Source organism: Acromyrmex echinatior, chromosome 12 (genome assembly GCF_024713525.1).
Source record: "Acromyrmex echinatior isolate Ae372 chromosome 12, ASM2471352v2, whole genome shotgun sequence".
Classification (NCBI taxonomy): Eukaryota; Metazoa; Arthropoda; class Insecta; order Hymenoptera; family Formicidae; genus Acromyrmex; species Acromyrmex echinatior.
The window spans coordinates 2,116,949-2,140,381 of NC_141863.1; the positions used below are offsets into that span (position 1 = coordinate 2,116,949).

Sequence of the window (23,433 nt, forward strand, 5' to 3'; positions counted from 1 at the left end):
AATTATCATATTATTTGATTTAGACTCATAATGCAATGATATATAATTGAAAAGATTACGACAAAAAGAGAAAGAATTAAATTCGTAACCAATGTGATGACTATAAATATATTAGGGGGACCGGAAAGTAATGTCGTTTGTCGCATGTCGATATTCGTTTGTCATTTATCAGCTCATTGTGTATTTCAAAGTTCGTGCCAAAGACATTTTGAAAAAAACGACATTACTTTCCGGTCCCTCTAAAACTTTGTGCCAAGACACTACCGTGTATTCAGACATTATAATTAATCTGTGTATATTTTATGTTACATTTTTATTTTACTAATAAATTTAGTCGGTTTTTGCAGGTAAGTATGTTTTAAATTTATTTTTTAATTTTAATATCTCTCATTTTTTCTTTAATTATTTTATTATATTTCGCTAAAATCATATTGCATTATAATTAGCGAAATACAATAAAATAATTAATATAATTACATTGCATAACTTTTTAATATTATCTTTTATTATAATCATTTAATAATACAATAATTATTTACAATACAATATATAATAAAAAGTGTTGTTCGAAATATAATAAAAATTATATTATAGGAGCACAATTAACAGAATTTAGTAATGAGGTATTATACGAAAATGTCGAAAATACATAGGATAACACAAATTTTCTAAACCAATGTTTAATGAAATATTGATAAATGTGGAATGAAAATACTAACAACAATTAGATCGTACTTACTATTAATTATTAACTTGCGATTATATTATAAAACTTATTAATATCGTAAAATAAAAAGTCATTAATACATTTACGACAAGACTTTCATCGCATTTAAAATAATTATACCGATAATTTGATCAAGGTCCCTCCACGTTGTGATAAGGTTAGTATCCGATACAAAGAAGAAAAAAATCTTCATAGAAAAGCGAACTTGATGTATTCTGATTTCACGTCAAATTCATTTCCATTCAGATCCATTCGCAAAAAAAAGTTAAGCAATCCGTCAAACACCAGCGGTCTTATTACAGAAGGATGTGAGTTCCAAATCTTTCAGACCACTTATGATAGAAATAATTTTGGTAGCAGTCTTAATTACATTTTTATTGCATTTTTAATATAATATCAAAATTTGCGAGGAAATTATATGTTCTGCCACACATTACTACAAATCATCTCTTATTAAAAATAAAAAGATAAAATGATTTCCTTATGGAATGGTGATTACGAAGGACATATTTAATAGAAAAAATACATGCATATTGAATTTTATATGTATGAATACAAATATCTCGGTACCAACTTTTCGAAAGATAAATCGACTTGATATAACGAATTTTAAAGAACTAGTATCTTTCTGAAAAATTTGTTATTAATATAACTTTAAAATCTTTTTGTTGCTGCCTTTTCTCAAATTTTAATTATTAATCTCTCGCTCATATAATGTCTCCATGTGCTTTTCTCGATTTTTTGTATTCACAACTTTGTACTTAAAATTCATGTAATCACGATATCATTGATAAAAGACCATCCGTATTTTGATAAAAAAATACTAAATCGCCAAAAATCAAAATTTGTTAAAATCTAGAGATGCAGCTCACCCACACGTCGCTGTCCTGCTATGTCGGCCTCACGTGATGTTCTATGCAAGATGTTACCACACGCATCCGTAGCACCTCGACACAGGCATTTCACCACTCACAACACGCACCAACGCCCCCCCGGGTGGTCGCTGTTGGATGATTCACCCCTCATCCATTCACCTCATGGCCGCGCACCATAACCATGAGGCAGGGGGACCTTTTATAGAGGGTCCAGCTCGTCGTCCGAGAAGTTGGGTGCAATCTCGGACGCTCGGTCTCTTCCGATAGTGCAAGGAAAGAGATTACGAGAGCTCAGGCACCGCGGGTTCGCTAAACCCGTAGTGGAATCATATCAAGATGCGTCCGGGGATACCGGATCGCATCAGAGATGATCCCACCCCCTGCGGGGAACCTAACCTAACCTAACCTAACCTAACCTAACCTAACCTAACCTAACCTAACCTAACCTAACCTAACCTAACCTAACCTAACCTAACCTAACCTAACTCTAACCTAACCTAACCTAACCTAACTCTAACCTAACCTAACCTAACCTAACCTAACCTAACCTAACCTAACCTAACCTAACCTAACCTAACCTAACCTAACCTAACCTAACCTAACCTAACCTAACCTAACCTAACCTAACCTAACCTAACCTAACCTAACCTAACCTAACTCTAACCTAACCTAACCCAACCTAACCCATTGGAGTTGTCTTCGAAGACCTGACCCCGTGCCAGTCACTTCACCGACCTAACCAAATCCGTAGTTCTCGACCTAACCAAAACTTAGGAAAATAGTGGAACTAACCAAAAGTCCCCAATTTTCAAATGGATGTAACCAAAAGTCCCCAATTTTCAAATGGATGTAACCAAAAATCCCCTATTTTCTCGTGGAACTAACCAAAAGTCCCCAATTTTCAAATGGATGTAACCAAAAATCCCCTATTTTCTCGTGGAACTAACCAAAAGTCCCCTAATTTCTAGTGGATGTAACCAAAAGTCCCCTAATTTCTAGTGGATGTTACCAAAAGTCCCCTAATTTCTAGTGGATGTTACCAAAAGTCACCTAATTTCTAGTGGATATAATCAAAAGTCCCCAATTCTTTCTGATATAACCCAAACTCCCCAAATTTTGACGTCTACAGTTTGGATTTTTTCGTCACTGTCATTCTTTGTCAGTATGTGTGGAACTTAGAAAAAAAAAAAAAAAAAAAAAAAATAATTTTCCAAAAATTTGTCCAAAATTCATGGGTCCAAAATCCATTTCTCGACATTCTGAGTCGTCTGGCATGGTCAAATTTTGATCGATTTTTCCTATTTTTTGAACGGGACTTAGAAAATATTCGCCGATAACACTGCTTCCAAGAGTACACAGCCTGAACGAAAAGAGATAGCGGAATGATCCAAACGGCATTCGAAACGGCTTTTTAAACCGAACAACATTGTCTCAGTCACCGAGGCTCTAAGTCTATCCGTTAAAAGAAAATTCCGGAACGGAAGTAGGTATTCAAAAAATTCCAACTGATGAGCACGGATCATGACTAGTACTTCTGGAATCCGTAATAAAAAAAAAAAAAAAAAAAAAAAAAATTAAAATTCCTTCGCAACACGAAGGAACCTAACCTGATCCCGTACCAGTCACTCCGATCTAACCGACACCCGATGGTCCCCGAACTGACCGAAGTATCGATAAATGGTGGAAATAAAAAAAAAAAAAAAATCCCCATTTTTCCAGACCTAACCCAAATTTTATAGACTTCTATAATACGAATTTATTTGACACTCTTATTTTTCCTTCATTTTGGAGGGTGTAGGACTTAGAAAAAAAAAGTTTGAAAAAAAAATTTTCAAAAAAAAAAAAAAATTCAAATTCTTAAAGTTGGTCCTACATGCCTATTTCGTCGCTCTGTACGTTGTCGAGACACTTTCATTTTTGAGTGGGACTGAAAAATTTCAAAATTTTGAAAAATGAGAAATTTAATTTTCGTGGGTGGGGGTATCGATGTATCTCGACGAGAGGAACAACTTTGTTCCTCATAACCACCCCCCTCCAGTGACCCCCCATCCCTCAAACGACCCTTTTAATGTTTTGTCAACTTTACAAAAAGTCCACAGCCCAAACGGTGACAGATACGACAAAATTGTATAGAACATTTTCGTCTTCTCTCAGGGCCTATTATATGGGAAAAATGCGAAACTTTTGAAATTCCGACATTTTTATTTTTTTTGTGACTTCAGAGCCCTCTATCTACGAAACCGTGAATCCTAGGGCAAAATTGTATACCACCTTTTGTGTTTGGCCCATCGAGATCTATGAGATAGCATCCTTGAAATTTTCAAATTCCGACATTTTTGATCCTATCCCCACCTAAAAAAAAGTCCCCAGGCCAAGGGGGGGGCTGGAGGGGGGGACCAATACCAGGGGAAGGTAGACCCAAGTGAGTACTATATGGAAAAAATCTAATCTCAAATTCGCAAGTTGTACTAACCCCTATACCTAACCCTAATCCATACTTTCCCAATTATTGATATATGTCGACACAAATAACTTTCCCTTTGGCGCCCCCCTCCTCACATCTTTCCCCGGGACTTTAAGATTTAAATACCCGTAGAAAGTGAGATATCGAAGCGAGATCTTCACCAAAGTTCGTACCTTACAGTTTCCAGCGTACGAGAATGGATTGAAATGAATTGAAATGATTTCAGATTTTTAGAAATTATGATTTACGAATGAAGTTATAATGAATACTTTCCAATCCTGAATGCATTTTTATTCATTTATAGGAATTGCGTGGAGCATATCTCTGCCTTTCAATTTAAAAATATTAGCTTTTTCTGTGCATTGTAAATACCGTTCAATTCAAAATTTTGAATAGGAAATGCAGTTTTTCCAATCACATTCAATTGAATCTAATTGGATTGAATCCAATTGAATCCAATTAAATAAAAAAAATATTTATTTACTATTTAAAATACGCGTTCGGATAGGAAGAAATTTTAATCCATTCTCATTTGCTGAATTGCCAGACAAACTGCGAGTTTTTTACTTAAGTAAAAAAAAAACCCACGAAGAGATCACAGCCATGATGAAGGGTGGGAGGCGGGAAGTCGCATTAGACACAGCTAGTCTAGAGAGCCTACAATCAGAGTGACGCCATACGGGTATCACTTGTGATTGGTCCGCCATGTTTTAGCCATTTCCTCCAGTTTTTTAAACGCATTATTTTCTAAATTTTGAATTCATGCTAAAAAATGCTCAATAATTGTGACAAAAAAATTAAAAAATGATAATAAATAAATATTGTATATAAAATAATAAAACTTTTACATATATTTATTATAAAATTTCATCTTGTACTATTGCAATATTGTACATTTTATAATATGCACATTTAATTCAATATGTACATTTTGTAATATGCACATTACTTTATACAAAACATTATTTATTGCACATTATTTGCGCTATTATTTAAATGCGCTAGTTTATTATTCATTCTCTGTTCCTCCATTTTAGGAGCAAAATGCATCTGTAATAATATAAAAGAAATAAAAAATTCAGAAAAATATTATATATGTATATATAATATTTTCATATTATTTATTAAATATAGTAATTATCATATTATTTGTTTTAGACTTACAATGCAATGATATATAATTGAAAAGATTACGACAAAAAGAGAAAGAATTAAATTCATAACCAATGTGACTATACCATACATATACTTAGTGCCAAGACACTTCAGATATTATAATTAATCTGTGTATATTTTATGTTATATTTTTATTTTAATATTTTAAATACATTATTTATAAAGAATAAATTACTTTACCTCACATACAGATGAATTTTTTGACGGTGTCCAATTTTTATATTTGCCATTTATATTCTTTAACCAATTCATTTGGCGTTCTGTGTCTTTCGGAATTATTTTCATAACATATCCTTTTTTTTAATGATTTGTTATAAATCGATATTGTACATCCAAACATATTTCTATAATAATTTCGATAATTTTATTTTTATCAATGTACCTTTACGTATCTATATCGTCCAATGTTGTTGCACCTAACCCTAAAACTGACAGTCTGTTGGATAGACTGAGACCGTATATTTCTTTCTCTCTCGCAGAATTTCGCTAAAATATGACGTCATCTCTCGTATGGCGCCATGTAGGGAAAACTACGTTCTCAATATCTCACTAGCGCAAGGAGTGTAGAAAGCCTAGGGATTTTGTAGGTTGCGTGTTGCCTACAAGCAGCGTCAGAGAAAAAGTAAGAGAACAGATAGATTATGGCGCTCATCCTGTACGGTCATATTCATTTGAGTTCGAGTAATAAAGATTCATCGTTATCAGTTACAAGCAAAGTGTCGATCATTATCTCTTATATCACATCACACACGACAAGCGTGGACTTGCCTTGAGAATTTTGACTCATCAATCGAGTCATTTATTCCCACAGCCACTCTGATAGGCTCTCTAAGCTAGTCGAGAGGAACCCACTTTCCCTTTGACATCGCTCCCTTCCCACCTCTCCCTCTCCAAGTTACAGCCAGTTAAAGTTCCTACTATCCGTAGGAGGTTAGATACCGAGGCGGGACCATCGCCAAATTTCCAAACATGCCGTTGTCAGACACATTCCGTAAACAAATTTTTTAAAATCGGGAAGTGTAACCCTATTTCGTATATCCTCTTAGAGACTCTTTTTTTCTTCTGACCAAGTTTGAACTCACTTTTCATTGCTTCTGACCAATATTCTGGCTTCATATGCCAGAAATCGATAACAAGAAAAAATATTCCTTTTTGCTGTCGACTACTGCCAGCAATAAGCGTAAGATTTTACGCTTACATATGTTCTGCGAAACGTGAAACGCGTCGCGAAAAGGCCATAATAATAATAAAATTGATTTATAGATATTAATATGAATAATTATCAATAATAATAATAATAATTCTATTAATATTACGAATAAATGTCATTTATTCTCTATTCGCGTTTATGCGAAAAATATTAGGACTAAAAATAAATCTAAATAACAAAAATTTTAAATCATCAATGTTTTGATTTGCAGTGCGAGATTTAGAGAATGTGAAGAAAGAAATGAATTTGTGTGTGTCCTAAAGGAGTCTAAAACAAAATTTGGAACTAACTTGTAATCATGAAATAGAGATACGAAAATTACGGAAAATTTTCAAACAGTTATAATGTATACAATTTTAATATTTGATCTATAAAAAAAAATAATTTGGAATATTTTAATGAATAATTTTAAACAATAAAATTATACAAAATAAAAGAATTATTTATTTTTAATTTAGTATTATTAATATATAATATCTTGCAATTATATTATATTTGAATTATAGATTGAAGAAAGAATTATATAATTATTAAATTATAGATCGAAGAAAAAAATTTCTGAATTTCGTCGACAGAGATACAGCTAGGGATAAGGCAATTAAGTGCATTGAAGATGCAAGATGAAAGGCAGGACATTGTGTTTAAAAGCGAATGTCAATTTATTTCTGGCTGAGACAGAGCGATAACCAAATAGTTTATGCGATAAAGGATGCTAAATAAAGATCAAAAACCTTTCAAAAAGAAATAGTAGTAGTACAAAGCAACTTTTGAAAACTAGAAGGGAGTTGAGTAAGTGTACAAGTAGCTATAGCAAACTAAAAGAAGTAAATAGGAATATCTTTAAGGCTATCAAGAGTGATTTAAGGGAATATAACATTGAGAAAATCTCAGTCATCGAAAATAACAAAAATTTTACGAAAGTACTATGGGAAAGTGCTCGATCTGCAAAAAAGTGCGATCTTGGGCTCCAGAGGCGAAATAACAACAAATGGAGACTTAATCTCAAAAATCATGGAGGTTTATATAAAGAGTTGTATAAGACCAAGGACAATCAATTCCTAAGATCTAAAATACCGACAGTTCAAAAGGCTCAGAAGACCTCCCTGATATAACAATAAATGAGATTGAGCACTTTCTAATAAATGAGATTAACACTTTCTCAGATGAAAAAATAACAAATCTCTAGAAGAATTTTTATTGTTCTTTCGCTTCTGACGATCACAATCTAAGTGGTGAGTGAGTAGAAACTTTAAATAAACAAAATACAAACTAAAGTACATACTAAAGTACTATTGTTTAGCAATTAATTGCAAGTATGTTTTATAGATATATAAATTATTATTATTATCACTGCAAAAATATTCCTATTCTTTTACACTTGTAAATTACTACTTAAAAAAAGCAAAGACTCGTCAATCTTGAAACGCAAAAATATATGATTAGTGTTGTACAGCAAAGAAAGAGTAAATATAACTTACACATTCATTGTAATATTTTAAATATCATATTTCGATGTCATTTCAGTAGTATTCTGTAATTAGTAATGAGTATTCTATCAACTGGATACTAATAATTAATAGAAGAAAAAATAAAAGTAAAGACAAAAGATGAGAAGAAAAGAGGTGTTGCCCAAGCAACATGTTTACATATTCTCTTAGAATATATAAAGATATTTAAAAAATATTCTAACATTTTTATCCATTGTAAGCATCTTTGTATTTTTGTATTATTTGAATGTTTATAAACGGATATTATGTCATTAAGGAATCTCTTTTGTAATATCATCATATGTTATCGTTCTTTAAGCTCTCTATCTCAGATTTTCTAATAATTGTATAAAATGTAAATATTTTGATCATATTATTAAATCTTTCTGTACCGGTGTAAACATATAAAGAATTTTTAAAAATCTGATAATAAATAATATTCTCCAATAATATTCTTATTATTAGTAATAGTCTGCAATTTCCATTACAACTTGAATAGACATTGTACGTATATATAATTGAGTTATACATTATATGTATAATTGGAAAATATTAAAAAGATAGAAAAATTGACATATTATATATGATTATAAATAAATAGTATATTAATATAAATAGTATATGTTTATATTGAAATATGCAATAAAGAAACTGTATTTCAAGATAATAAATAGTTTTCATCCATCCAAAATCTTATTGAATTGTGATAGTTAGCAAAATTATATACAACCAAAAATATTTTATATGTATTTAAAAATATATCCTTTCAAGAGAAAAATATGAATTAGAAATCAATAGCAAGTAAAAATATATTATAAATATTTTTTTTCAATTAATCAAATTTCAATTCTTTCATCCGATAACATTTAAAAAAAATAATATATTATTAAAATTTTTGTGATATACATACCATATATAGACATTTCTTTAGTATTAATTTTTAATCTTTTTCAAAAACAAAGATATTTTAAATTTCTTATAAGTACATTTTATACTTCTGGCTTATAGAATGTTGCCATCGATGTTTTTTTGCAATGACAAAGCTTAGAACATATTGACTTCTCTCTTTCTCTCTCTTTCTCTCTGTCTCTCTCTCTCTCCCCCTCTTACTCTCTTTCACTTTGTCTTTCTCGTCTTGTGTCTTCACCGCAATTATATATATTATCACAGAAAAAGTTGTGTAACTACATGTAGATTTGTTGGATGGTTTGCTTTCTTTTTTCATTTTTGATTTTACTGCAAATTATTACATAAATTTTACTTCTCAGGAATTTCTTACACTTGAACTCATGATTAATCTCGTTAAAAAATACCTCATTATGCCCCATAATATACATAGATATTTCTTAAGATATGAAAATTAGTTAAGATAAATTTTTCTTTTCCAGTATCAATATTTGCTTAATAAAAATTCAAGTGAAAATATAATTAATCGCTAATTAAGCTTAGAAATGGGCCATGAATAAGAAACTAATACCAACCACACAATTAGATGTGAAAAGATATCAAAAAAAAGAAATAACGTTACTCAAAACTAAACTTTATTAGCCAATAATTATTCCTTCACTCTGATTTTTGAGAAAGAAAAAAAAGTCAATTTTGAACGTGTCAATATTATTGGATTTCATTCTTATTTCTGAAACAGATGATTCTTATTTTTTACAGACGAACTTACAAATGTGTAAATTCGTTCATCAGAAAAGTGACAAGACATCACATTACGACACTGTTGAGTACAAGATAAAAAAAATTGTCCAAAGATTGTTTGGTAATATACATATACATACACACATGTATACATGCGTGCACACGCGCGCACACATCATGTATATATATGTGTATATAGAAATTCTTGTATCTTAGGAGAGGAATATATATTATAATTTTACTTATATATTTATGTTATCCTAAAAACTGACGATTAAAGTTTATAGCTATGTTACTATCGTTCACATATAAATGTAAACAAAAAACAAAATATTATATTTTGTAACCCTAACATAAAGATTACGTAGCAAAAACAATATATTTAATTAATAAATTTCTTTGTTTTTAAGAAGCCAAAAATCACAGACAATGTAGTCTCTATACCGGTATTATTTACCGATAGGAATCTCTCAATATTAATGTTCTTACTGCCTTTTGTACCACTTACAATGTTATCTATATCAGATGCTATCATTTCTATTAATTAAACTATCTTCTTTTTCTACTGGTGGTGGGCCCGTAGTTAAAGTTGTACTTGGGCCTGCAGTCAAATAGCCAGCAGATACAGGTGTTCCAGCTAAATAACAATCAAGCAATTGGCACAAAGAATACACTGAGAATGCATTAAAGTTATTTGCATATATTATACCTGTGAGGTAACCAGAACTCGTATTATTCGAAATAAATAGATCGTGTCGCTGATCCTTATACTCTGCCCATACACTTGATTTTTCCAAAATGGCATTAACTTTTTCACCAAGAAGTAAACTTTTCGTCATGGCTTTTAAAGCTTTTACTATTTGCGCTTTGGTTGTGGCAGGATTTTCAACAATATCTAATCGTCCTTCCAATATATTTAAGAGATACGGTACCATTTCGGCATCTAATGCCTACAATAAAATTACATTAATAATTTTGAATGCGATATATTTGAATCGTACAAATTTTTTTCTTTACACTTACCTGTTTAACAAGTCTATCTTCATTCGTCGAAAATAATCTATTCAGTGTCTCGCATGCAACCGCGATCATATCTCTCCTCAATTGCATCGCATGCTTCAATGGACTTATGCATTCCGTTTGGCATATAGATGAAATGCAAATCTGAACACAAATCAAACAAATTAGAAACATAACTATGACTCATATACAATCAATGTAGGTGATTTACTCACTTCGCTTGTAGCTAATTGATGTAAAATTAATATAGCTGTTTTATATACCGATGGCTGACTATTCTGAGCAGCCATCTGTCGACAGAGTCGAGGTATATGACCCAAAGATGGTACTTGGTCTGCTAAAGTAGGTTGCGCTTGAAGCAAACACACAAGAGCCTGCGTCGTTAATTCCAACATATCCGTCTAGAAAGAAAATTAAATACAGAAAATTATATATATATATATATATATTAAAATAATATTTTTCATACGTTAGCACATGGTATTAATAAATTCTTGTACTTACATCAGTCTTGTCCTTGGACATTAATGTTAACGTAGTATCCATCAATTCACTTAAGAATTCTTTTGGTTTCCTAAGTGCCCAAGCGGGACTGGCTATGAATAATCGAAGATATACACCACCAACGACAGGTTCATTCGTCGCGATATCGATATTACTTTGTGTATCAGGTAACTTTAATATGGCATTAGGATTTCGCCTCTGTAATGCATGATATCTAAAAGATAAAGTATAATTAATATCTATACATAACAAGGAAGGAAAAGAAGAGAAAAAAAGAGAAAGAAAAAAACAAAACATAATAAATTTATAAATCTTACTCGTCTTTCAATTCTGCAATAATTCTCGCTACTTTAGCTTTTGCATCATCATCCCATATTAATTCAGGATTTTCGTGCTGTGTTTCAAACATATGTACGCATTGCTTAGGCGCATCACGAATAGCTTCGCTAAATAATCTAGGTAAAAATTTTGATAAATCAAGTTTAACTTTTGGTCCAGCTAATTTATCGGATGACATTTTTGCAAGTAATTCAGCTGCTGCTTCCCTTATCTGAATATTACTCGAATTGCAAAAGAGATCAAGAATATATACAACAGCTCCTGAAACACACATTACAAACATATTCATCGAACGATTATATTATTGGTAAACCTTCAACTGATTTATAAATCAATGTCAATTCTCTATACGGCTGCATACAAACCTTTTGATAACGCGTCTTTTACAATTCTAGTTGAACTCATTAGTGCATACAAAGTTTCCAAGGCAAGAAGCTGATACTCTTTTAAACTGTGCAAACATAACAATAAATGCACGACAACTTCATTCGCGGCAATATCATCAACGCATTCTTGATTCTTGGTAACATTACTGATTACTTCTAGAGCGCTCTTTTGAATTAATTTAAAATTACTACAGTTCAAAAGTCCAAACAGCAATTTAAAATGTCCCATACACTGTAATTCAATGCCAGGGTTATTTTTTATAACATTATTCAGAGCTTTAAGCGCCATCACAATATGTTCCAATTTTTCTTGATCCTTTTTAATCGAAGTAATACTTCCCAAGGATATTAAGTACTCCGAAGATAGTGACAGAAATTCAAGCAAGTTTATTGTAAAACCTTTGGGATTCTAAAAATCAAATATATATCTCCAAAATTACTTTCATCATACAACGTATAGGAGAAGGTCATAATATCGAGTCCCTATTAATAATATCTATTTATAATTTTGTTATTATTAACACTATCTTTTGCAAAAGGTTTTTATTACATATATATTTGCAAAATTTTTACAAATTTTTTTTTAATGTAACCCACAAAGTGAAAAAAAGGTTTCCCATTTTGACCAACTCGCACGCGCGTAGTTTTTTCTATATGTAAAAAAAATTACCAAACTAAAAAAAAAACTCAATAAAAGACATAGTGATCTTTTGAACGTAGAGATTTCAAAACTGTTAAATTTTTTAAATTCATTTTTATATTTTTAACAAAGTTACAGTTGCTTGAATTTTTATGTCCGTAGTGCTACGAACTTGTGTTCCAACCCAATATACTCATGGATCGACTTAAATAAACCTGAAGAAAAATTAAATTGTGAAAAAATAAATTGTGATAAAGATATATGAAGAAGAGAGGCTCACTTTGCCATATTCAAATAGTCACAATGTCTCTTTTCATTACAAAAAAATTTTCCATTTTCTAAATTGTCTTTATCATTTCACACACAAATGTATTTTATATATTATAATAAATTTAAATTAATAAATTATACCGATTGCGATATCATTGACTTCAATATAACTAAAAAATACAAAATTAAATAAAAAAAATATAACAGAGGCCCACATTATCACCTTTTCCTCTAACAATTATTTTAACGGTTATTTTACGTACACACATGCTTTTGTTTCCAATATTCTAATAATAAATAAATTTACCTCAATTGGATACGCTGGTTGTTCATTGTATACTTTCACAAATATTTCGCCGATAACTAATTCGTCAGCATGAGCAGTATACTTGAAATCACTAAAATCATGTTCAAAATTGTCGCTATTATTTAATCTCTCCTGCCGTTTCAGTTCTAAATATTCATTTAATTCCGCTCTAGTCCCATTGTCCCAGATTAAATACGGATTTGAACAATTAGAATTCAATATCTTTAAAATTTCTTCGGGTTTATCTTTAACAAGCTGACGTGCTAGATAAGGAGTTAATAAACTTTCCAAAGCAGCAACTGTAACGGGATTAACGGGTGTTTCATTATCGCCTTTCATATAACCACCTAATCGAGCACAGGCGCGAACTGCCAATTTAGCCAAGTTGTTGGCTACTTCCTGACGATTCTCATCTTGGTTTCTTTCTACTCCACCTTCTTCTAATGTATAATCGTAGTTGAACATGAAGAGCAACAGATCCCATAAAGCACCAGATTGTAATAACTGCATTTGTAATATGCTATCTGTAGCAAGAGATGAAATGCACTCTGTGGCAACTGCACATAATTTTGTTAGATGCTGCAAAAGAGAACAATAAGAAAAATAAAAATTGAAATGGAATAAATTAAAGTTGTATGTGCACGCACGCACAACTTTCCTTGCTTTGTACATACCTTAAAATGCAGTATTCTGCAAAGATCTTTTACAAGTTGCGGCAGTTCGATAATCTTATCTCTGCATCCTCGAAATGATCCGGCAACAGCGAAACATCTAGTGATGTGCATACAAACTTGCACTGCTATATCGGTTGATTTACTCGATCTGCTTAATACCGATACGCATCGCGTATATGCTTCCAACAATACATCTAAACCACCTTCCCTTCGCAATTCTTCGGCGTTTAAAGCCGAACAGTGCACCGTGTGATATGCAAGTTCGCTTGCAGCTGCTAACAATGGGGCAGATTTTGAAAATAACCGTTCGTCATCCGTTTCCAGTTTAATTGTTTTGATTAGCTGGGGATAACCAGCGTATTTGTAAGGTCTAAGCTCATCTGTATATCTATGAAAAAGAATACTCTGTGTCCTTAAAATCAAAACAATGTTGTCAGGATTAGGTCCAGTCGTCGACCAACAACTGCGACTGCATAGAAATTCGTATGCTTGGCTAACAGCTTCAAACTTATCCTAAAATCATTGTTATTGTATATGTGCGAATATTATACATGTATAATATATGTGTACATATGTGTACATATATGCACATGCATATGTGTATACCAGTGTATATAAGCTTATGTTTAATACGTAAAATGTCCAATATAGGAAATACATACATATATCATAATAAATTCTAAATACAGACTTACCCTGCCTTCAGGATTTTTGTCAGGATGAAACATTTGAGCCAATTTATAAAATGATTTCCTGACGATCGCTTCATCATGATGTTTTCCACTAGTTAAGCCAAGTTGCTTATAAGCTTCCTCCATAGTCATTAGAGGTGGTTTTTTTTCTACTTCTCTTTTCCATGCATCTAATACATCTTTTAGTAACTGCACCTAATTGAATATAACACTCGTATAAATCATAGAGGAAATATTGATATAAACGATGCATAACACAACACGAGTGCATCAAGTGAATTCCCTTGAACTTACAGGTTCTGGGATAGGCCACTGCGGGAATTTAATAGTATCGCAAAGATGTCTGAGATAGAATATCTGGCAGAACAATTCGTTTTCCAATTGTGGATATCTTACAGCAGGTATAGCGATATATTGATACCTGGCCATGGTATGACTTCGTAACTTAGGAGTAAAATCTGCAATATGTGCAGCAATTTTCTCGATAAGCATTCGCCGCATTTCTGCATTCCAAATCGCTTCCGGTGTATCATAATCTCCAAGAAATATTTGCGCAAATTTTTCTGCTCCGTGATTCTCTAAATAACTCACCATTGCATCAGGCAATAGTTGACCGAGAATACTTCGTTGCATTATATCTGAACAAGTGTTCTAAAAGATACAACAACAATGTTATATTTCTTTATCATTTAATCATATTATAATTTTTTATTATAAAAACAGATGCAAACATATAAACTCACATCGTCGTTCCTAAAAGCTTGTTTAGTGTGCGTAAGTTGTAAGAACCTTGCAATCGGCAAGACATTAGAACCAGTGTACATTAAGATAAAATAAAATACGCCGGTAAGATAAATTTTTGACACATCAGCATTATCTCGCATCACTTCACATAACAACGTAGCGACTCTTTCAACTAGGATTGGATCAAACGTTAGCAAAAGCTGTACGATATGTGGCAGATACTGAAGATCGGATAGCAATCGCTTTACACGTGGCAAGGGCCTAATTACCGCGTCATCGGCATCTCTACTTGGGAAATATTCACACATCTTGATTAAAATGTTTAGGATTAAATTAGCCAGTTCACTTTCATTTATCACGGGAGTTCCCTTTGCAACAAGACTCCACTTCAATTGTGGCACTTGTGAAATCGTTTTCCATCCGTCTAAGCCCTGTGCCCAAACTTTTGTTTTATGAGTCACATGATTTGAAGCGTACAATTCTTTCAAATCCCTTAGACTCATCGGACCTTCTCGTTGATCACCATTATTGTAATACCATTCCTTTTCCATTCGTTCCTGTTGTGGACCTGCCTCTATCACATTGGTTTGCGTTGGTACGACAGCTCGGGAAGTATGTAAATGTGCCAATGTCAATAAATCGACTAAAGTTCGTACACCATTCTGATCCATTATATCTTTGACATTTCGCCTATGTAATATGAGTTTATTTATGAACATGACTAGCCTATCACGCTCCGTTCTGTCCGCGCAACGCTCCAACATTCCCAGGATGTATTTCGTATCTGAGAATGGACCAATGTCTTCATAATATCGACCATACACTATCGTCATTGCTTGCAAGCAAAGGCACTTCATTTCGATTTTCGCAGTCAATAAAAATCTATGATATAAATCATTAAAAAACTCGTATCTGTAATTGAAAATAAAATACTGATAAACTCTAAAATTTTGTACTACAAATTAATGAAACGTCGAATAAGTATAGAGTTAATAACAAACGAGTTACATTTTTTTTATTTTCTTGCTATTTATAACGTTTTGTAAATGTTTCTTTTTTTTTGCAGGCGGTGTTTTCTCTGCAGTTGATTTCATCGTCAGGATATATTATAGGCGTGTAATACTTTTTTCATCGAGTGTATATAAACAGTTAATCATATATATACTTACGATTTTCTTATAGGACTGTCTGGACTATCTTTTTCCAATAAAAGCCTCAAGTAATAATCTCCAATTTTAACTTCATCCGAAAGACATTGATATTGCACCTCAAACTCTCTATGATTCCACGCAATCAAAGTTCCACCAGCTAAGTCTTTATCTGAACTAAATGCACGTATCTCATTTTCCAAAGCTATTCTCAATTCTTCTCTCGTTTTGTGGTTCCAAATTAAATTTGGCAGTGCGTGATCTTGATTAAATTTATAATAGAATAATTTCCAATTTGCTTCAGATTTAATTCGTTCTCTACGTTTTCTTAAAACTATCGGACGCTCTTTAATCGTTTCTCTCCGTTCTATTCCAATACGAGCACCCCAATGTTGCAAAGCATTTTCTACATGTTTTTCAACTACTCGCATCTGACGTTCGATAGCGATCCATTGTGGACTCTTTTTATTTCTTGATGCATGATCTATAGCTATCTTTAAATTGTCACGATTGTTCAATTTCTCTTCTTCCAGGAATGAGTCCGGTACTTTTTCATCAGAGTCCAAATAATTCAACAAACCTACCGGCTACAAATTGCAGCAATTCCATTTGTATTTGCAACACATAACACAATAGGTACTATTTTAAAAACAATTGTCTCCATTTTATGGAATCCTATTTTAATATACATAATATCGACTCACCATAATTCGTTTCAATAATCCCATAGCCGTAGGATGTCCCGTGACCCACAAACCTACTAAATGTCGGCACAATTGTCGATGCGTTAATAGTCTGCTATCACTACCGACAGTAAATAAACTATTTAATAAATGCCTTGGTAAAGCTCCTTCTGCAAGTGCCAATTCTTGCATTTTTGCTGCTACTTCAGGTGCACCCTCTTCAATGATTGCTCGCATTATCAGTCCAGCACCTTTGACCACAGCCAGTGAAGGATGTTGAAACAATTTGAACAATGATCTACCTCTTGTAGCAACCATTTCTAAAAGATTGTCAAAATGTTTGCCATCAGTAGTTTCACTGTATGGTACACACAGGGCAAATGTTAAAAGATCGAGCATAGCAGAAACTACCAGTGCACCTGTACCACGATTCTGTAACGTTAAAAAAAGAAAAAGCTTTGGCTTATCATTTCATTGTCATATTATATTTTATAGAATATTTTTGCACATTACTAAAAAACTTGTACAACACTTCTTAACAAAGGACACTACATAAAATTTATCACAGCATCAATAAATATTTCAGTGATTAAAAATATAATATGTGTGTGTGTGTGGGGGGGGGAGAGAGAGAGAGAGAGAGAGAGAGAGAGAGAGAGAGAGAGAAAGAGAGAGCAAAAACTGAGAGATACTGAAAACCAACTACACAAGTTAGATAATTATAAAGCAAAAGTTTTAAAACAGACTTCAAAAAAAATCTGATGTCATAAGCAATAATAAGAACAAATATAATAGTGGAACACTTACAATGTGATTAACCCACATTTCGAGTAAACTTTCTAAAAACTTGTTACTGCTGAGCAGACTACTTTTATTCAATTGTTCTTGTCTTAAATCGCAATCGTCATGCATTGGTTGCATTAGAGCGCAAATACAATCTATGGCAGCTTGCGTTACACCACAATTATGTCTTTTTAAAGCCTTGACAACTTTTGTACCAACGGTTTCTCTGAAGCCAGGAAGTGTTGTAAAGGCAGCGAAACCGATTTTGCTAGCCACCAATCTACGCAATGCATGAAATTGTGCTTCAATCTCACTATTTGTCTCGAGATCTTTGTTGATCAAAGTATTTAAAGCTCCGAGAATAATCTTGTCTTTATTTTCAGTAAAAATCCCCTGTAAGTAATCATTTGTAATACGATGTACTTGGAGTTGTAATGTCGTTACAGTCCATTCAAGCGGTACAACTTCCTGGATAAACAGAAAATATCTTGTATCTCTTTATGTACAATTTATATTTATTTAAATACGGAATCATTTGAAACTTCATAATTTTCGTAAATATATCATTTTTATAAGAGGAAAAATAGATAAATAAATAAAAAGAAATTTGAATGTAATTATTGAATTATAAAGTTTCAAAGAAATTCTGAACTCTCAATCAGTTAATATAATTTAACCGCTTCAATGTACTGTACAAACTCTTATACATGAGCACAAATGCTTAAAGAGCGATTATTTGAGTGATATTTCTTAAAAATTAAATATAAAATCTCATATATGCAAAATATCAAACATAGAGAAATGCTCTATCTTACATCTTGCGTTATGGAGTAATTAAGTCCACTGTACGGTATATTTGCATTAAATCGCTCCAAAATTTCAGCAAACGTACGTCCTCCAGGTGGCTGCTGAAGGAATTTTACATGTGTCGTTTCGACTTCTTCGTCAACAGATAGATTGAAAGGTCCGAGTCTTTTACCTCTGGCTATGGGATACATCTTTACGTGGACATCTCTATTACCGGATGCTCTTACACCATCCAGTAAAGATGCTAATAAGGAATCTCTATTCGTTGCGGTATAACTGCGTATTTGACCATTAAGATATTGTATAGTGAACAATTGGGGATTATCATTATCACGAACCAGAGTAAAAATGTCTGATAATGGCCTAAGAGTACAAATATTATACGTTTGAGGATCTCTTTCCAACAGGCAAGTATCCGAAAGACAAAGTGTTCTTCTTTGAGGATCCGAATGCCTGGAGGAGATTTTATGAACAGTAAATTCTGATACGCTTGTTATGTACTCATCGCTGCTAAATTTCCCTAATCTTTGAGCAATGAAATCATCGAGCCTTATAGGTTCTTTCAACATTTTTATATTAATGCCCAAGTTATTTAATGCAGCTTCTTGCAATTTCTTTTTTATCTCTTCCATATGTTTAGAAGCAAAAAGATGCAGACGTCCAAATCCACCACATACAATCACAAATCCATTGGGATAATCTTTCATCGTTAAGAGCCCTTCAAAATCTTTATAACAATAACTAGCTAATATCATGTTTGTCGCAGGATCTAATTGATCAAGACTGTATGATGTTATTTCTAATACAATAGGTAATCTTGTATCAGACCAGTGATGCTTGTAAGCTGGATATCTCTACAAATATAAATAATATTAATATTATAAGTATGAGTTGTGACACACACACACACACACACACACGCACGCGCGCGCGCACATATAATGTATATTTAGAGAGCACACTACAAGATCTTAAGGGATAATTGCTCAGGTAATTTAAAATGAAAACTTGATGTGATCATGATTCCAAACGGCCTCAAAGATATAGAATGTGAAAGTTTCGTTTTTTCGAAAATCATTCGAGTTATTTTAATGAAACTTTAAACATATACAAAGTTTTATCAAAATAATTCGAGTTTTATAGTTCATTTTCAAAATTCTTAGAAAAAACAAAATTCTTTTTTTTCAACTTTGACACTCTGTATCTTTGAAGCTAAGCCGTTTCAAAAATATGATTACATAAAATTTTCATTTTGAATTTACATGAGAAATCATGCCTTAAAATCTCTTAGCGTACACTCTCAGTATACACTCTGCATAAAAATTACTTCCATATTACTTCACACTGGTTATGAAACTCTAGAGAAATAAATTGATATATTCTAAGCGATATTTCAATTATACATATTGTATTATAAAAATTATACAATTAAACATATACATACATACATGTAAAAAGAAAGAAAAGCAAAAAAAAAGAACAAATATATATGTGTAAACTCACCAAAATTTCTTTAGATTTTTCAACATGGTTTCTGTATTTAAGTGCTTCTGTTAATAGATGTGATCTATGCTCAGAACTAAACTTCATGGTCTCATTTTTCCGCTCCTTACGTACAGTTATAGTAAATTCATGAGATCCTAATTGATTTCTATTTATTGGCTGTACATTTATAAAATCGGAATATTCCCATTTGTTTGTAACTTCCAACGTGCCAGGATTGTATGTTGTTATTCCCATAGAGCCAATAGAGAAGATACGCTTGTACCTAATATATATAAATATATATATATAAAACTCTTATGTACAAGTATGTAACAAGAATATTCTTATTTTATATTAATTTTGTAGACATTTAACAAACATCTATCTAAAGATACAACAAATATCTATGCAAAGATAATATACAATTTAAAGTTCATTAATTTTTTATTGAAAAATCACAATTAAAATACACAATATATTTTTAGACGTAATATTTTTTATAAAACATAGATAGTTTCTATATTGTATGATTGTTTATACCAAGTTTACTAAAATATCATACAATCATAGAATTTTATTTGACATATCGGATATTAACCGATTGGATATTATTCTACATCTTTCCAACGTCTTTAATCGAATTGCTGAAATGGATTGAAATTGATAGGTACAGTAGAATACATGTAAGAAAAAACAATGCACTTACTTTCCTTTCCATGTAGAATGCTTGGTAACTAAAAAGCATGCCACATCTTGATTGTCCTTTATCGGCATCATTGTTTCATTTCACGTGGACGTAATCGTTTCGGTTCGGATAAAGTTTTAATTAAATCGCCGAGTACTGTTTGCACAAAGTGAAAGGCGTAAGAGAACATTCGCGCACGAGTTATTACACGATCGTCATTACGTAAAATATGGACATAGGAAAAAAGGTATAAACTTTAACTGTCCTTGCTGCTAATTCGAGTTCGAATAAGTAGTATTTGTGTGTGTGTGTATGTGTATACGCTCATTAATCCTTTTCACTTAACAAATGTCATCTTCGACAGCTTTATTAACCTGGAAGCGGCCATGATGGTCGAGAACGACTGGGGGCGTTGGAGGTGTCGACGAACAGCTGTTTCTAGATGTCGACACCATACTCCACAGTGTCCACAGTGGGTGCATTCGGAGGCGACGACCGCTCACTAAGCAAAAAAGGGATTTATCTATTATTAATATGTTTATTTATAATAATTCGTAACGTAGAATAATTTTGTCTACTTTAGATAATTAATATCATCTTTCTTACTTATTTATTATTATTTATTATAATATTTTTCTAACGCCGTGTTTAGACCATTCGAGGAGTGGAAATAGCTCTCATTTAGAAAAGGATGCACTTATGTTATCCTAAAGCTCTATATTACTGAAGTAGCGCATTTTTTTTATATTTTTTGAAATAGCCAATAGTCTTGCCGACAGCTTTCCTATTGACTATTTCACCGTCATCTTGGATCTAGTAGTCCAATAAGCGCTTAGTATAATTAACACATATTGGTATTATTGGTACATGTGGTCTGTTTTTTGTTTCTGCACTAGATTCTCTTTCTCGCTTTAAACAATAAATATCAAATGTATATCTATCTCACTTTAAATTGCAAAAGTGTTCACTAGTTCAGCCACAGAAAACAAACCTATGGTAAGATTAGTAAGTTTAATATTACGGCGGACTAATGTACTTTAGTAATATAGAGCTTTAGTTGATCCAGGGATTGATCGATTCTGTATCATCAAACAAGGTGAAAATTACAAAAGCGAATTTACTAGGCGTTAACCAATGAAATAATCAGTATTCTAGTAAATTCTCTCACTTTTATAATTTTCACTTCATTTCGAAATACAAAATCGATTTCCAGGTGCATTTTATCTCGTTTCGCGCATACATAAGAGAGAACGCACCTAGACTAATCATGAGTGTGTCTTTTTTTAAATAAGGGCTACTCCCACTTCCCAAATTTTTAACAATGCTCGGTCTAGAAATACTATTGTCCATATTCATAGTCAGACCTTGTACTAAAGGCTTCTTTAAATTTATCTTTAGATGCTCAGTAATCAATGAAATAATTTGTAGAATATCTGAAAGATACTAAAAAGGAAGGCCTATGAAGGACTATGAATACACTGGCATATGTTTATGACGGATGTCAAGCTGTGAGTAAGATCTAAAGGACAGAAATATTTTTCTATCCTCTTCTATCCTCTTTTGACACATGCGCAGAAAGAAGAAAAGTTAGGATGCGATTACAGAAATGCGATACACAATACGCAGTAACTAACAGTACAGTAACTAATAGTAACTAACTAGGCAACTAGGAAAAGCGTAACATGTATCGCCTATTTCTTTCACTGATATTACTGGAGCGCGGTTTGCGGCATGGGCTAGTGACAAACTCATATTAGTATGAATTTTTTTTAATATATTATTGTAACTTATTTTTGTGCACATTTTATCAATACTCTTATTTTTTTAACAGATTTACTTAATAATTGCGTTTAAATCAATTAACTCCATTAAAAAGTGTATAGCAGTGTATAGTAGTGAGTTTGTTATTATGCCACAAACCGGGCTCCATGTAATATCAGCGAAAGAAATAGGTGGTACGTAGTACGCGGTTTCCTAATTGCCTAGTTACTGTACTGTACTGTGATCAAAATTGATATTTGGTATTCGTCAATTTTGACACGTGACCTGTTTTGACGAATGAAAATGGAGCCTAAAGCGCGTGAATAGCACAATATGGCTGCTTTAATTAGGTAGGAATATCATCAATCAGAAATCGCGATACCAATGTCGTTTCTCTCATAGAGGCTGCTTTCCATTTAATAACACAAGTTGACACAAGCGTCGTTTTATCCTTGTTGACATTCAGAGAGTAACAAAGATAGAATGACACTTGCGTCGACTTGTCATCAAGGCTGTGGTCAAAGTCTTGCTACAAATGCTTTAAAGCTTTGATGAACCAATTAGAAGAAAGAATTTTACAAACTGACCAATTAAAAAACACTTCAAAGCGTTTGCATCGCGTTGATCATATCCCAAGTATTCAAGTGGAAAGCACTTATATAGGATTCTAGGCATGCTTACCGAGCGATTGAATTGTCTAATTTATATCGTGCATTTGATACATGTACTAACTAGTAACTTTCTATTAAATTTTAATTTCAACGATGTATTCAAAGAATAATGTACTAAATTGATACAATATGCATCAAAATGATTAATTATGTATGTATTACACTAGTGCTTGTACTTCTTACACTGACTCCAGATCTATGGCAGACAGAAACCTGGCAATAGTACATATGTGCGTGATAACATAATA

At 32.3% G+C, this 23,433-nt stretch overlaps 1 protein-coding gene and 1 long non-coding RNA gene across 4 annotated transcripts; one reads left to right on the plus strand and one right to left on the minus strand.

Moving 5' to 3' along the window:
- The first annotated feature begins 6,040 nt into the window (after positions 1-6,040).
- LOC147907726 (uncharacterized) lies at positions 6,041-8,389 on the plus strand. 2 transcript variants are annotated; one of them, XR_015547007.1, is made up of 2 exons: positions 6,041-6,422; positions 6,664-8,389. It is a non-coding gene; the product is annotated as an uncharacterized LOC147907726 (long non-coding RNA). The 2 variants fall into 2 exon arrangements; XR_015547008.1 differs by having other exon boundaries at positions 6,994-8,389.
- Positions 8,390-9,313: 924 nt separating this feature from the next.
- On the minus strand, positions 9,314-21,219 carry Rme-8 (receptor mediated endocytosis 8). Of its 2 annotated transcripts, none has more exons than XM_087412110.1 (18): positions 20,775-21,219; positions 20,087-20,351; positions 18,592-19,437; positions 17,801-18,244; positions 17,015-17,425; positions 16,332-16,897; positions 15,162-16,074; positions 14,713-15,069; positions 14,422-14,613; positions 13,727-14,239; positions 13,053-13,631; positions 11,815-12,244; positions 11,428-11,710; positions 11,111-11,324; positions 10,822-11,007; positions 10,610-10,750; positions 10,296-10,536; positions 9,314-10,223 (listed from the first exon to the last, which is right to left on the minus strand). In XM_087412110.1, exons 1-18 carry the CDS (start codon positions 20,843-20,845, stop codon positions 10,108-10,110), a joined length of 6,768 nt encoding a protein of 2,255 aa, XP_087268236.1. In that variant the 5' UTR covers positions 20,846-21,219; the 3' UTR covers positions 9,314-10,107. The 2 variants fall into 2 exon arrangements, with proteins under 2 accessions (XP_087268236.1, XP_011067144.1); XM_011068842.2 differs by having other exon boundaries at positions 17,801-18,169; positions 20,775-21,218.
- Positions 21,220-23,433: the final 2,214 nt, after the last annotated feature.